Below are 14,038 nucleotides of genomic sequence, written 5' to 3'. Positions count from 1 at the left end.
ATTGTTTTGGCCACAAAGGGAACTTCTTTCTATTGGAAACTCTCCTAAACAGAACTGAAACATCAGTTTAGACGTAATAACACAGTAGCCATACTGCATGAGCTCATTTCTCAGCTAACAAATGTAAGTGCCTGATGTCTGATTTCTCATCTCTGAACTGTATGATAAACTTTGAACTGTATGATAATCTCTGAACAGTATGATGCTACTACCACTACTAACTGTTTTATTAGGGTTATATAGCTGGCATGTATGCTTTTGCAATGATCGATAATCAATTGATTTTTGTGCATGATTTTGGTTGGCTGTGTTAATACAGTGGTTGAGGTAATTGTGCCTAATAAAGGTTTTATGACTTGCACAGAAGAAGAAACAAAATGCCTAAACAAAATGTTGTTAATTAGAAAAAGATGCAGAATATTGTAAAATGTCCATAAAGTGATAAATGGCTTCATTGGAAATGTAAGAAATTGTGGACAGTTCATTGATTTATCATTCATGTCCACTTCTTCTGGTTGCCTTGCATATTCAAATGAAGGTATTTTCTCATCCAGGTTAAAATGAATTATGCGCATTTTCAGCTGCTGTCATAGAATATTTAATTATGTATCTTTTTTATGTCCATGTATGACAGTAGTTATACGTGACCGTCACAGAACACATAATTCTACTCAAACATGGATGTGGTGATCAGGTGAGATTTCCAGCTGCTATCTACAATAACGTGGTGGGTTGCATGCTTTTTACAAAGTATATGATAGACACTTACTGTATAACACTGATATCTGTACTGTATGTACCAATCAATGTTTTGTTACAGGGCAATTCCATGCAAAGGTCATCCTTACCATGGAAAAAAAAGTTGTGCATACGCAAATAGAACTGTTGTTAAAATCTTCATTAAGGTCTATATTTTATTGTTTGTAACTGATCTGATTGAATTTGATGGAGAATGACACTCTTTTCACATCATAAATATGGTGTGCAACCATACCAGAAACAACATTTTTCACATGGTAATATTATACATATTTAAGAAGTGGATAAATGGACCCAAGGTTCAAACAAATTGTGTAATTTGACAAATTCCACATTGACAAGGGAATGTCTATGCTCAGCTTGCCTGCTGATTTGAAGATATTGATTTCTAAATTTGTCACATGCAACCCTCCTTCCAGACAGGACCTCTGTGATGAAGAGAAGAGCTACATTCAGAAGAGGCTTCAAATAGTAGGTGACTGTCTGCGCAGTCACGGCATTGTCTGTAAGCCTGTGAGTGGTAGTAATAACTTCTCCATCCCATCCATACATCCTGTCCAATAACATCCTGTTTTTATTTGTTTTTGATTGATTGATTGATTCATTCATTGATCCATTAATTTATTCATTCATTCATTCATTTATTTACTAATCTGGTACATTATTTGTGACCGCAGGTCATAAACAGGCCATTGAAAGAATGTGATGAAAAAGGTTCACGAGGAAGTAAAAAAAATATTATGATACTGACATTACCAATTTGCAAATTTGTGTGACTGCTTGAATGAAAGAATGAATGAGTCAGTTGATGAATGAGTCCACAGACACATCTGAAATGAAATGGTATTTTGTCCAGGATGAAGTACCTCGTGTGGCACTACTCGGCTCTGGTGGAGGAGAGAGGGCCCATATCTCCTTTCTGGGTGTCCTACGTCAACTGGGGCAGGACAATCTGCTGGACTGCTTCCTTTACATGGCTGGAGTGTCTGGATCCACATGGTCAGTACATCTTAGTCACTGTAACACCTTCCAACACACACACACACCCCTGTAAGATCTGCAGGTCTGACGGGTGTAGTTCTGATGTCACACAGGGCCATGTCTTCACTGTATGCTGATGCCCATTGGTCGAAAAAAGCGAAGGTCACAACCAGCAGTGTCCTGAAGAGCATATCTGAGGGGGAAGACGTGGCATTTTCCGAGGGTGTGCAGTGGCTCAGGGAGAGATATTAGGAAGGGGATCTGTCCCTCTCTGATGCCTGGGGAGTGATGACTTGTGTTATCAAAGGTGTACCGGTGAGTGAGTGAATGACTAAATGGTTGAGTGGTTGGATGATTGAATGAATGCAATCTATCCATTTAAATAGGCAATGTAACTGTGTTTGTTTGTGACACATCAGCTGGAGACAAGGACCCTGTCTGATGAGGGATCCAGAGACCGAGATAGTGCCAATCCATACCCACTCTACAGTGCTATAGACCGGGCATTCTTTGACAAGGACGAAGCGAAAGGTGTCGAAGAATAATAGGCCTACAGGTTTTGTTGTGCAATGTCCAACATATTAACCCGTGAAGGAGTGTTTTGTTTCTTCCAGTATTCCAGAATCATTCTATTCATTATACTATGGAATTTACTGAATCGACTGATTTTTAAAACTATGTTGAGTACTAAATCAAGTGGAACCCATAGTTAGTAACAGTCAAATTCCATATCATATGCTATATAGGGTCTGCTATCCTATACAGTATCACTCTTCCTTAAAGGGACTGAGCATTTCCGTTAGTTGTTATCACTATACAAAAACGGCATCATATTAGTAATAGAAACATATCTTTGACACAGTAAAGGTATGGATGCATATGTCTTAAGTTTTGGAAATCCCATGTCCGTATTTAAATGATGAACTGAAACTGCATGTCTTTTGTGGCCTGGGCTTGTGAATGTGGATGCTTGTGACTTGAGAGTGAAAAAACACTTACTCTGCAGAGTTGTGGTTTGAGTTGAGTCCCCATGAGGCTGGGTTCACGGAACCTGGGGCTTTTGTTAAGACGTCCCTGCTGAAACAGGACTTTGAGGGAGGACGTGTGAAATACTCCCCAAAGAGGAAGCCAATGGACATGGTTCAACTGCAAGGTATTTTTGCACATACTTCATTCACTCATGTCACACATGTCGCACGCACACACACACACGCACACACAAAAACATTTTAAAGTTGAGAGGTGTGTTTTTGCAGGGATTTCTGGAAGTGTTTTTGGAGATTGGAAAGAAAACAAGGAACACATTAAGAAACACATCCTGGATTGGATTAAATCACTTTTTCCATGTGTGTATGCTTCACCGTGCTATTCATGAGAACTTTGCTTGCTGACACACTTTTACGGAATACCGGAGGTGTCATGGCAATATGTTTTTTCGTGTATATCCAGAAAATGTGCGTTCATTTTGTTATATCGTGCTCCCATTTTACTAAATTGTATACTTTAATTTTAATTTTTGTAAACGGAGCGTATAATTTAGTAAAACGTGTACATGATTTAGTAAAATGTATGCACAATTTACTTAATTGAGCGCACAATCTAGTGAAAAGAGACCACATAGCAAACTATGTAGTACACAATATTCTAAATTGTGCGCGCTAGTAAATTGAGAGATCACAATTTAGTAAAATGAGCGCATTTTCTCTCGATATATACGAAATAATATCTTGCAATGACACTTCCCAGGCTCCATAGACTTTGCACTTTGCCCTCCAAACAAATTAAGGCCCATGATCTTACTATCTGCTTATGTTTGGACAGGGTCGCAAGGTGAAGCAGCCCCACTGTCAGGTATAGAGACTGTTGTTGTTTCTGATGCCAGCTCACTGGATTTGACAAAGTCTTGGTATAGTTTAATACAGAATAGTCTATGTCATAAGATGGCTGGATGTAAGCTTTTTGTTTTGTGATGTTTTTATTCATAGGTGTGCTTAAGATTGTGATGGCACTGGTTGAATTGGTGGAATATAACCATGACATGGATTATTACCACACAGTGTTGGCCAGGTTGAAATCTGTTCTCGGAGGTAAGACCAGTGGATTTTATATATTCCTCATCTCAAAACACCAATAAGGAAAAGTTCTTCACTGCATGGGTCTCAACGTTTTTAGTTTTATAGTGACACTTCAATCACTTCTTCAAATCCATTTTATTTATCCATTATGAGCCACTAATAATGAACCCTACACAAAAACCCGGCACAGCAAACACAACAAAAGCATTTGTGAAAGAGAATGACGTCTTTGCATTACATTAATATATGCTCTGAAATGAGACGGGTAACTTCTGCCATCTAGAGGACTATGGGAAATTCAGCCCCACACTCCTTGAACTGGATTATGAGATGTGGACAGACATGAATGACCAGGAGAGAAAACAGCACATGGAGAATATCTTTGAAGAACTCATAGGATCAGTAGATGAGTGGGGCCAGGAGTTGAACAATCTTAATAACAAACTAACTGATGGTAAGAACTCAGTCCAGTATCAACTATTAGCGCTAGTAGGCAACCTCTTTGAGATACAAGGATTTATTTGGCTGTGAATGGTGTGTGTTAATTTTGAAAAAAAAAAAAAACTCTTTTGAAAGGTAGAGATATAAGGACACTGCCAACACTGACCCTGATTAAATATTTCCTTTTCAGTGTGGTGGGTCATTAAACACATCTTGCCATTATTCTATGAATGGCAATTTGGAAACGTAGCCAATTTCCTCTACCAAATCAACGGTAATAGTCCTCTGCACTAAATCATATCAGTGAAAGGTTTTCAAAAGAGGTTGTGTAAACATCTTTCTCTATCAACATTGGTGTCCTTACTGCAATGTATTTTGGTTATGTGCAGACCCCAAGGTTCCTGAGAAAATGTGCAAGGAGGACACAATGCACCTGATAGATGCAGGGCTCTTCCTGAACTCTCCGTATCCATCCGTGCTGAGAGAGGCGAGGGATGTGGACATCATAGTGTCCTTTGACTTTAGTGAGATTTCTCCTTTTAAGGTACAACATTTGCTGCCTAATACATGCAACTCCAAGCAAGCATCTAACACAGAGAGACACACATAGACACTGTGTGTGTGTGTGTGTGTGTGTGTGTGCGTGTGTCTGTGCATGTGTCTGTGTGTGTGAAAGATAGAGAGAGAGAGAGAGAGTGAGGGGGAGACAGAAGTGAACAAGGGGGGAAGGTCAACACACACACACATATATATGTGTATAATATATATAAACTAGTGGCATATGTATATGCTGAAAGCTAGTTGGGAACTTCTCCACAATATAACATGTCTTAATGAATTTAGAATATAAAATATCTTCCCTCTTTCTTTACAATAGTGGAGCTGCATTTCATGTTTTACTCTTGCTGTCGCAGGGCTGGTGTCACTATGCTAGCGACCAGGGTTCCCATACATCCTGGAAAACTAGTGATCATGAGCTTGACCACACCTCGTTTTTTCAAGTTAGCATGCAAACCAACTAGCGCCAGGCTGGCTCTCTTGTAATACCACCACATTGTACCACATGCTCCAACCGACTGTCAATCACTGCTCGCGCACATGCAGCTGATAGGCTCCTCTGTAGGGAGGGGCTTGGGAGCTCAGAGGAAGGGGCGGTAGACTGAGTTGTACAGTCATCTCATTGTGCAAACCTCCCCACTACACTGTTATAATGTATAGCACTTAATGTGTGGCGACAAGGTAGTATGTGAAGACCCAGCTCTTCAGAGAGTCTCTCCTCTTGTAGCACTACCCATAACAAGACTTGCCAATTCTAGCATGTATACCACCTGACTAGAACTGACGCTTGAAGTTTCACTTACTGCAGCACTAACTTGTCCTTATCACACTCTACCTTAATTGCTTCCATTGTTTGAAGTCGCTTTGGTTAAAAAGTGTCAAATGTAATATAATGTGTGTGTGCAGTCATTAGAGGGAGCCTGGCATTATGCAGCCGCCAACCAAAGAGCCTTTCCCGACATAGACTTTAAGGCTCTGAAACCTGAGTCTGACTGTCCAAAGTCCTTCTATGTTTTTGAGGAAGAGGGGAAGCCAACAGTGATCCACATCCCCCTCTTCAACATTAAGAATTGCAAAGGTTAGTCAAGCACAAACATCTCTCTATCTCTCCTCTTTTCACCTTCCCCACATTTGATCTATTGATTATTTTTTTTATCTTTTCTCATGACAACAACTATTTCGCCATTACCTCTTTCGACATACTCTGATGTCACTCTTCTTTTGCCACGTTACCTCTCCAGACGAGGCCACCATCCAACAGGAATGGAGGAAATATGCCACCTTTCAGATGACCTACAGGGACAAAAAGAAGATCGACCACCTGGCAGATCTGGCTGCAGAAAATGTGAACAGAGACGGCATCCTGAAAGAGATCCGAAAAGCAGCAGAGAGACGCAAGGCCAAACACTGAGAACACACGCACACGCACGGGTTAGGGTTAGGATTAGAGTTAGGGTTAGGGTTCATGTGTCATGACAATGTCATGTGTTCATGACAGTGTCATGTCACTCTTATGTCGATACTGTCAAGTAAAGTGTTACCATCATCCCTAATCTTTTTTCACAAATAATTATTATGTTTAATTCAAATCTACAATGGGTTTCCGACAAAAACGTATTACTAACAAATGTATTACATATTAGTTAGCAATAGTCTAATTATGTTAATTCTAACTGTTGATTAAATTACTGAAGGCTGGGTGTACAAAGGTCATGCTCCACACACAGAAAGATGCACACGCACGCACACACACACACACATACACACACACACACACACTGACCGCATTAACTTTGAAATCATTGGTCCAGCCTAACCAATCAAATTGATCAGGGATTCCTAACGTTACTTCCTACTTCGCCTAAACTTTACAAACTGATAATCAGCAGCATTGGCAGTCAGGAAACAATTTATGTACAATGGCCTACCTTTGCTGTAAATAGAAGTGTTGCTAATACTGTTCATCACAGCCACTTTCAATTTTGAAACTAAAACGTCATCCCCTCTCGTCGCTGATTGGCCTGACCTTTTTGGGGTCTGATGGAAATGCTAGTGAGCCAGCTCCTCGGAAGTAGACCAAGGTGGGCATGGCTAGGCTAACACAGTGGGGCAGTCAATCACAAATGCCCAACAAATATGGGTTTTGTTAGGTGAATTGGGATTGACAGCAGAAACAACTAGAATTGCGGTTCCGAGGAACTGCAAGAGTGGGTTTGATCAGTGGCACGGAACTCGGCCTCATCCAAGGATTCCAACGGTACCTCATTTATGAAAATCGGGCACACGGATCAAAAGTTGTCTGCATTAACACAACATCCAATAAGCTAAAACGCATAAATAACATGGTTGCTATGCTGGTTGCTATGGTGGTCGCTAGGTTGACATTACAGGGGTGGTTTCTAGGTTGTTGCTAGGGTAATTAGTTAGTTGCTAGTAAGCCATCTTAAGCTGACTGCATAAAGTGATTATTTTAAGAGATACATTTTCAAACCAGAACTGTGTATAGGTCATGGTTAAAAACGTATCAGAATCTCAGAAATAATCACGTAATGCAGCCAGTTTAAGATTTTTTAAGAAGTCAGATTTTTTAAAGGCAATCAAATTTCTGCTGACTCTCTTCTGGCTGCGGTTAAAGGCCAGCGCCTCCTGAGAGGCCTGAAGGGTCAGTTCTGAGGTTGTTGGCTGCTGGAACCAAAAAAAGGACTGCATTTTCTTAAAAGACAATGTGACTGAAGTGCGGGCAAAGTTTGCACAGAAATGTACGATTTTTCCCACCCTCATCGACCTCGTCATAAAACTTGTTTAAATGATCACACGACGCCTCCTTGCTGCTTTGTTGTCTACATCAGCATTTCTCAAACTTCTTTGACCTGAGGCCCAGTCAAGGCATACTTTGGGGTCATAGGGCCCACCTACATGAACCCACCCCCTCCTCCCAACCCCTATCAAATTGTAATGATATCACAATTATTATTTTTATACTATATTGCCTACATGCACTTCAAAACAGTCAATGTTTAAAGTGCTAAGATTGTTTACAAAAGTTTGTGAAAGCATGCACATCAGAGTACTGCTTTACTATCTACTTTAGTTCCTTACTCTTTTAAACAGGCTAGGGTTACACCTCTGCTAAAGAAAAGTACACTTAATCCAACTGAGGTGAAGAACTACAGACCTGTCTCCCTTCTTCCTTTCTTGTCAAAGGTTTTGGAGAAAGTGGTCTTCAAGCAAGTTTGTGACTTTCTTCATCAGAATAATCTACTAGACCCTATGCAGTCTGGTTTCAAGAGTGGTCATTCTACTGAAACTGCTCTTCTGTCTGTGACTGAAGCATTGAGAGTAGCTAAGTCCTCTGCTCAGTCATCAGTATTAATTCTACTAGATTTATCTGCAGCCTTTGATACTGTTAACCATGACATTCTCCTATCTATACTATCTGAACTGGGAATTTCTGGAAAAGCTCTTGACTGGTTTGAATCTTACCTTAAAGGGCGTTCTTTCAACGTGTCTTGGCAGGGACAAGTATCTAAGTCTCATGCCCTCACCACAGGTGTGCCTCAGGGATCAGTATTAGGACCCTTGCTTTTCTCTATTTACACCACTTCCTTAGGTGATACTATTCGCTCCCATGGATTTGACCATCACTGTTATGCAGACGACACTCAACTTTACCTGTCTTTCCCACCTGATGACTCTAGTGTTTCCCACCGGATTTCTGCATGCCTTAAGGATATTTCAGCCTGGATGAAAGATCGGCACCTTCAGCTTAATCTCTCAAAAACAGAGTTTTTGGTGTTTCCAGCTAAAACAGCTATTCCCCAACAGATTAACATCCAGCTTGACTCAACTTCACTGACCCCAACTAGATCGGCACGAAACTTGGGCGTTGTAATTGATGACCGACTTAACTTCTCTGAGCATATAGCTTCTATTGCAAAATCATGCCGGTTTATGCTTTACAACATTAGGAAGATCAGACCTTATCTGACACAAGATTCCACACAACTTCTTGTTCAGACCATGGTCATCTCTAAGCTGGACTATTGTAATTCACTGTTAGCTGGCTTACCCGCTTGTGTAACAAGATCATTACAGCTGATTCAAAATGCTGGAGCACGCCTGGTCTTCAATCAGCCAAAGAGGACACATGTAACTCCTCTCCTAGTTACTCTCCATTGGCTCCCTATAGTAGCCAGAATTAAATTTAAATCTCTCACTTTGGCCTATAGGACACTAACTAGATCTGCTCCTAGTTATTTTAATTCAATAATCAAGCCTTACATCCCCAACCGCCCACTGCGGTCTTCTGGTGAGCGTATGTTGTGTCGACCAGTCATAAAAACTGGGTCTAATTCCAGACTCTTTTCTTCAGTGGTTCCATGTTGGTGGAATGAACTGCCCAGTGGTCTCCGTTCCTGTGGTAGTTTTGGGTCGTTTAAGAGGGGTCTAAAGACATTCCTATTCAACATATACTTAGTTGTTTAAGCGCTTATGTGTTATGGTTTATATAATGTTGTTTTATTTTAATTGGGCTGTTAATTAATTTGACATTATTGTTTATTATTGATATTCTCCTTAATGTAGTCTTAGCATGTTATTGTTTTATATTATTGATTGAATTGACATTATTGTTTTTATTATTGCCTTTCCCCTTTTTTACATTGCTTTTTTATTAGGCTATTGATTGAATTGATATTATTGTGTACTACAACTATTCTCCTTACTATATTTGACCTAGATTTTAATCTGTTCCCTGTTCATTTTTAAATATTATTATGTTGTTTTGTATTTATATGTCGCTTTGGACAAAGGCGTCTGCTAAATCCATAACCATAACCATAACCATACTAATGTAAAATATAATTAGGCCTACACTAGTTTCATTGTTTTTGCATTGTTGCATGATTGATATGCTATTTAATTACATTTCATTTGAATGCCTGAATGTAAGAATTCAGGAAACACAATACCAGCTTTTAACATTTCTGTTGTTAGTTTATGTAAATCACATAACACATGAACTGTTCATACTACTGATAGCCCATTACTGTACACAATAATACTGTGCCCATTCATTAACATATATTAAACATCAGGCGTCTTGTTTACACATTTAAACCATATTTGCACTTCGAATTTCGCTTCCAAACTGTAATAACTACATCTACAAAGTCTAAAGAAGATAACCATGTAGTCTGTTCATAGATAAGATCAATTTTGACAGAACTACAGACTTCGTGAAAGTAGCCTAGTAGTCCTACATAAAAGGCTCCATATTCACTTCATTGCAAAATCGCGGTTGGTCTGTTTACACACTAAAACCATATTTACACTTCGAAATTCGCTTCCAAATTGTAGTAACTACATCTACGAAGTCTAAGGAAGATAATCACGTAGTCTGTTCACAGATAAGATACATTTTGACAGAACTACAGACTTCGTGAAAGTAGCCTGGAAGCCCTACATAAAAGGCTCCATTAACTTCATTGCAAAATCGCGGTTGGTCTGTTTACACACTAAAACCATATTTACACTTCGAAATTCGCTTCCAAATTGTAGTAACTATATCTACGAAGTCTAAGGAAGATAACCTTGTAGTCTGTTCAACAATAAGATACATTTTGACAGAACTACAGACCTCGTAAAAGTAGTACCTAAAATTAGTGTGATAAATGGCCATCACGTAGCCTAAAGCATATAGCACTAGCATATGACAACAGCAAATAGCTAACGTTTACGTTAGCCTAACTTACTTATCGTTGACGTTGACCCGACACGTTTATAAGTTAGACCATAGACTGATAAGGACGTCCATCAAAATTCCGTGTGTATCCTGTGTATCTTTCGTGCTGCTATCCTGTTGCCTTTTCCCTGTTGTTCCGGTGTTGTGTGCCTTCTGGTTTCTCCACCTACTGGTTTCCTTGCGCGTGCATGCGCTGCAGCAGTTGTCAGACATTCACAAACAAGTTGTTTTTAGGCGGTTTGAAGTCGCTTTTCATATACGCCATGAGCGCTCGGCTACATTACAGCCACTCGGACAAAAGACGTAAAAATATATATGTTTTGAAAACTAGCATTAAACTGGATTCGATACCGCAAAAGCAATACATGCACGACTCTCTCCAGCCTGATTCCCTACTCCCTGAGCCAACTAATACCTGGCTGTTACGCGATACAATTAACTATTGTAGGCTACCATCAATTAAGAACGTAGGCAACACCCAGGTAACATGTTGTCCAGGCTATCTGAAACAAGTGGTTGCCCTTCATCTAAAACAACTGGTTACCTTAGGCTGCTACGGCCGTCAGTGCACTGTGCACAGTATGCTACTCTTTGTGGTTGATCGATCAAATAAAAATAAATTGGTGATGACGTTATTGTAGGTCTAGTAGTAGTAGTCTAGTAGACCTAAATTCTTAGAAATTAAATGGTACGACAGAAGAAACGATCTACATTTTAGCGCACCAGACCGCGATGTCTTCAAGGGTTGAATGAAGGGAGTTTGCAAAAATTAGCGTATTTTTCAAGTCAATAAACATTCTTACGAATGTCTTTGTCAGGGAACATTTGACTTTTCAAAACCATAGGCCTGATAGTCGCTCAGACAAGGAGATAAAGGCAATACCATTTGTGTCACCTAATGCAAGACAAAATGTTGCTTGTGTGGTTAATTAATAGGTGATTGATGACGGTTTTCAGCGAATTGGAGTGGCTTAAAGAGATAATGCGCTGAATAGGTCGGTTTGGTTCATATGTGTGCGTATTTTGCAGGTTCGAATCCATTTTAATGCTATAAAGTGCAAAATGATAGCCTTTATTTTACATGTATTTTGTACGAGTGATTGTAGTGTAATGATAATGGGATAGATATGAAATGCGACTTAAAATCCGCCGAAAACAACTTGTTTGCGAATGTTTGACAACTCCTGCAGCTGTGGTGAGCAACGCGAGCACGCGCAAGGAAACCAGTAGGTGGGAAAAACCAGAAGGCACACAACACTGGCAACAAGGTTTTTACGCGATATTTGCCACATCCCAGAGAGTTGTTGTTTGGTGGGTCAGGTGACGAGCCGTCGAATCACAGCACAGCACCCAGAATGCATTGCAACACACCGTCTAGAAGGGACTCAGCGTTAGGTGGGCTTTAAATAGCATACAGAACCTATAGTAATATAACGTTGTCTGTAAGCTCCACAGATCGTGGCAAGACAATTGAATTGATTGTGGACTTCTTGCTGGGCAACAATGAGTAACTTGATTAGTAATGCTGCATGGATTTGCATGATATCTGTATGAAAGTGTGTTTCTCAATGTAATAATCTATACAACTGTACACATGACTAAGTTCAAATGGAGCTAGCTGGGTATAGGACTGGGCTGAATGGATTGGTGAAATACTTTATTTATTTATTTTTTTAATGACCTATATGAACATGGTTTGGCTTTAAAAAAAAGAGGATGACCTTTACACTTAGTGCTGGCAAGGCATTGAACTGGGCTGAATGGATTTGGAAAATATATATATATATTTTTTTTAATGACCTGTATCAACATGGTTTGGCTTTAAAAAAAAGATGAGACAGCGCTTCGCGCTGTCTCATCTTTTTTTACATTACCTTTACACTTAGTGCTGGCAAGGCATTGAACTGGGCTTCATTCAAGGATTCCAACGGTACCTCATTCATGAAAATCGGACATACTGGTCAAAAGTTACATGCACACACCTTCATATACACAGACAGCCCAGCCCAGCCCATTAGACATTGCCAGATGGCTTAGAACTCTGCCAGGTGCAAGTAATCAACTCTAGCAGCAGAGCTCTACCAGGTGCAAGTAATGAGGTGCTGTGATGTCATAAAGCCCCAGCATTCCGCCATTGATTTCAATGGGGCCCAAAAACGCCGAAAAACGGGAATACCGCGAAAACGACAAGGGCCAGCGACACGAAAGCAACAAGCAAGTTACACCGGTTCGGGCCTGAATTTTTGGAGTTCGAACCGCGTCGATAGCTCAAACGGTCTAGGAGCAGTAGTTCAGCCAAAAAGTGGGTGAACAGGAATAATAAATAACTAGAATTGCGGTTCCGAGGAACTGCAAGAGTGGGTTTGATCAGGGGCATGGAACTCGGCCTCATCCAAGGATTCCAACGGTACCTCATTTATGAAAATCGGACATACGGGTCAAAAGTTACATGCACACACCTTCATATACACAGACAGCCCAGCCCAGCCCATTATAGCTCTGCCAGGTGGCTTAGAACTCTTCCAGGTGCAAGCTTAAGCAATTAGAGCTGTGATGTCACAATCGAAATTTGAATTCTGAACATTCCGCCATTCATTTCAATGGGCCCAAAAAACGCAGAAAAACGGGAATACCGCGAAAACGACAAGGGCCAGCGACACGAAATCAACAAGCAAGTTACACCGGTTCGGGCCTGAATTTTTGGAGTTCGAACCGCGTCGATAGCTCAAACGGTCTAGGAGCAGTAGTTCGGCCAAAAAGTGGGTGAACAGGAATAATAAATAATAATAATAACTAGAATTGCGGTTCCGAGGAACTGCAAGAGTGGGTTTGATCAGGGGCATGGAACTCGGCCTCATCCAAGGATTCCAACGGTACCTCATTTATGAAAATCGGACATACGGGTCAAAAGTTACATGCACACACCTTCATATACACAGACAGCCCAGCCCAGCCCATTAGAGCTCTGCCAGGTGGCTTAGAACTCTTCCAGGTGCAAGCTTAAGCAATTAGAGCTGTGATGTCACAATCGAAATTTGAATTCTGAACATTCCGCCATTCATTTCAATGGGCCCAAAAAACGCAGAAAAACGGGAATACCGCGAAAACGACAAGGGCCAGCGACATGAAATCAACAAGCAAGTTACACCGGTTCGGGCCTGAATTTTTGGAGTTCGAACCGCGTCGATAGCTCAAACGGTCTAGGAGCAGTAGTTCGGCCAAAAAGTGGGTGAATAGGAAGATATAATAATAATAATAAGAAAACTTAAGAAGAACAATAGTGGGCTTGCTCCGCAAGCCCACAGCATGGCAAAGCCATGCTGTGGTCTTGCTGGATCAAACCCACTAACTAGAATTGCGGTTCCGAGGAACTGCAAGAGTGGGTTTGATCAGTGGCACGGAACTCGGCCTCATCCAAGGATTCCAACGGTACCTCATTTATGAAAATCGGGCACACGGATCAAAAGTTGTCTGCATTAAC

The 14,038-nt window shown here is 40.6% G+C and overlaps 1 protein-coding gene across 1 annotated transcript; it reads left to right on the top strand.

The window, feature by feature from the left end:
• The first annotated feature begins 634 nt into the window (after window positions 1-634).
• On the top strand, window positions 635-7,602 carry LOC143130941 (cytosolic phospholipase A2 gamma-like). Its single transcript, XM_076290246.1, has 14 exons — window positions 635-694; window positions 1,179-1,272; window positions 1,616-1,758; window positions 1,854-2,055; window positions 2,160-2,271; window positions 2,747-2,893; window positions 2,997-3,086; window positions 3,562-3,591; window positions 3,726-3,827; window positions 4,099-4,269; window positions 4,447-4,530; window positions 4,646-4,800; window positions 5,721-5,892; window positions 6,056-7,602. Exons 4-14 carry the CDS (start codon window positions 2,029-2,031, stop codon window positions 6,223-6,225), a joined length of 1,260 nt encoding a protein of 419 aa, XP_076146361.1. The 5' UTR covers window positions 635-694; window positions 1,179-1,272; window positions 1,616-1,758; window positions 1,854-2,028; the 3' UTR covers window positions 6,226-7,602.
• Window positions 7,603-14,038: the final 6,436 nt, after the last annotated feature.

This window comes from Alosa pseudoharengus, unplaced genomic scaffold (genome assembly GCF_046254945.1).
Source record: "Alosa pseudoharengus isolate Yale_2024_CS ecotype anadromous, Long Island Sound unplaced genomic scaffold, YU_APseudo_1.1 YU_APseudo_1.1_scf_1, whole genome shotgun sequence".
NCBI lineage: Eukaryota > Metazoa > Chordata > Actinopteri > Clupeiformes > Clupeidae > Alosa > Alosa pseudoharengus.
Note: the sequence above shows the minus strand (reverse complement) of the source record. Positions and strands in the feature narration are given on the sequence as shown.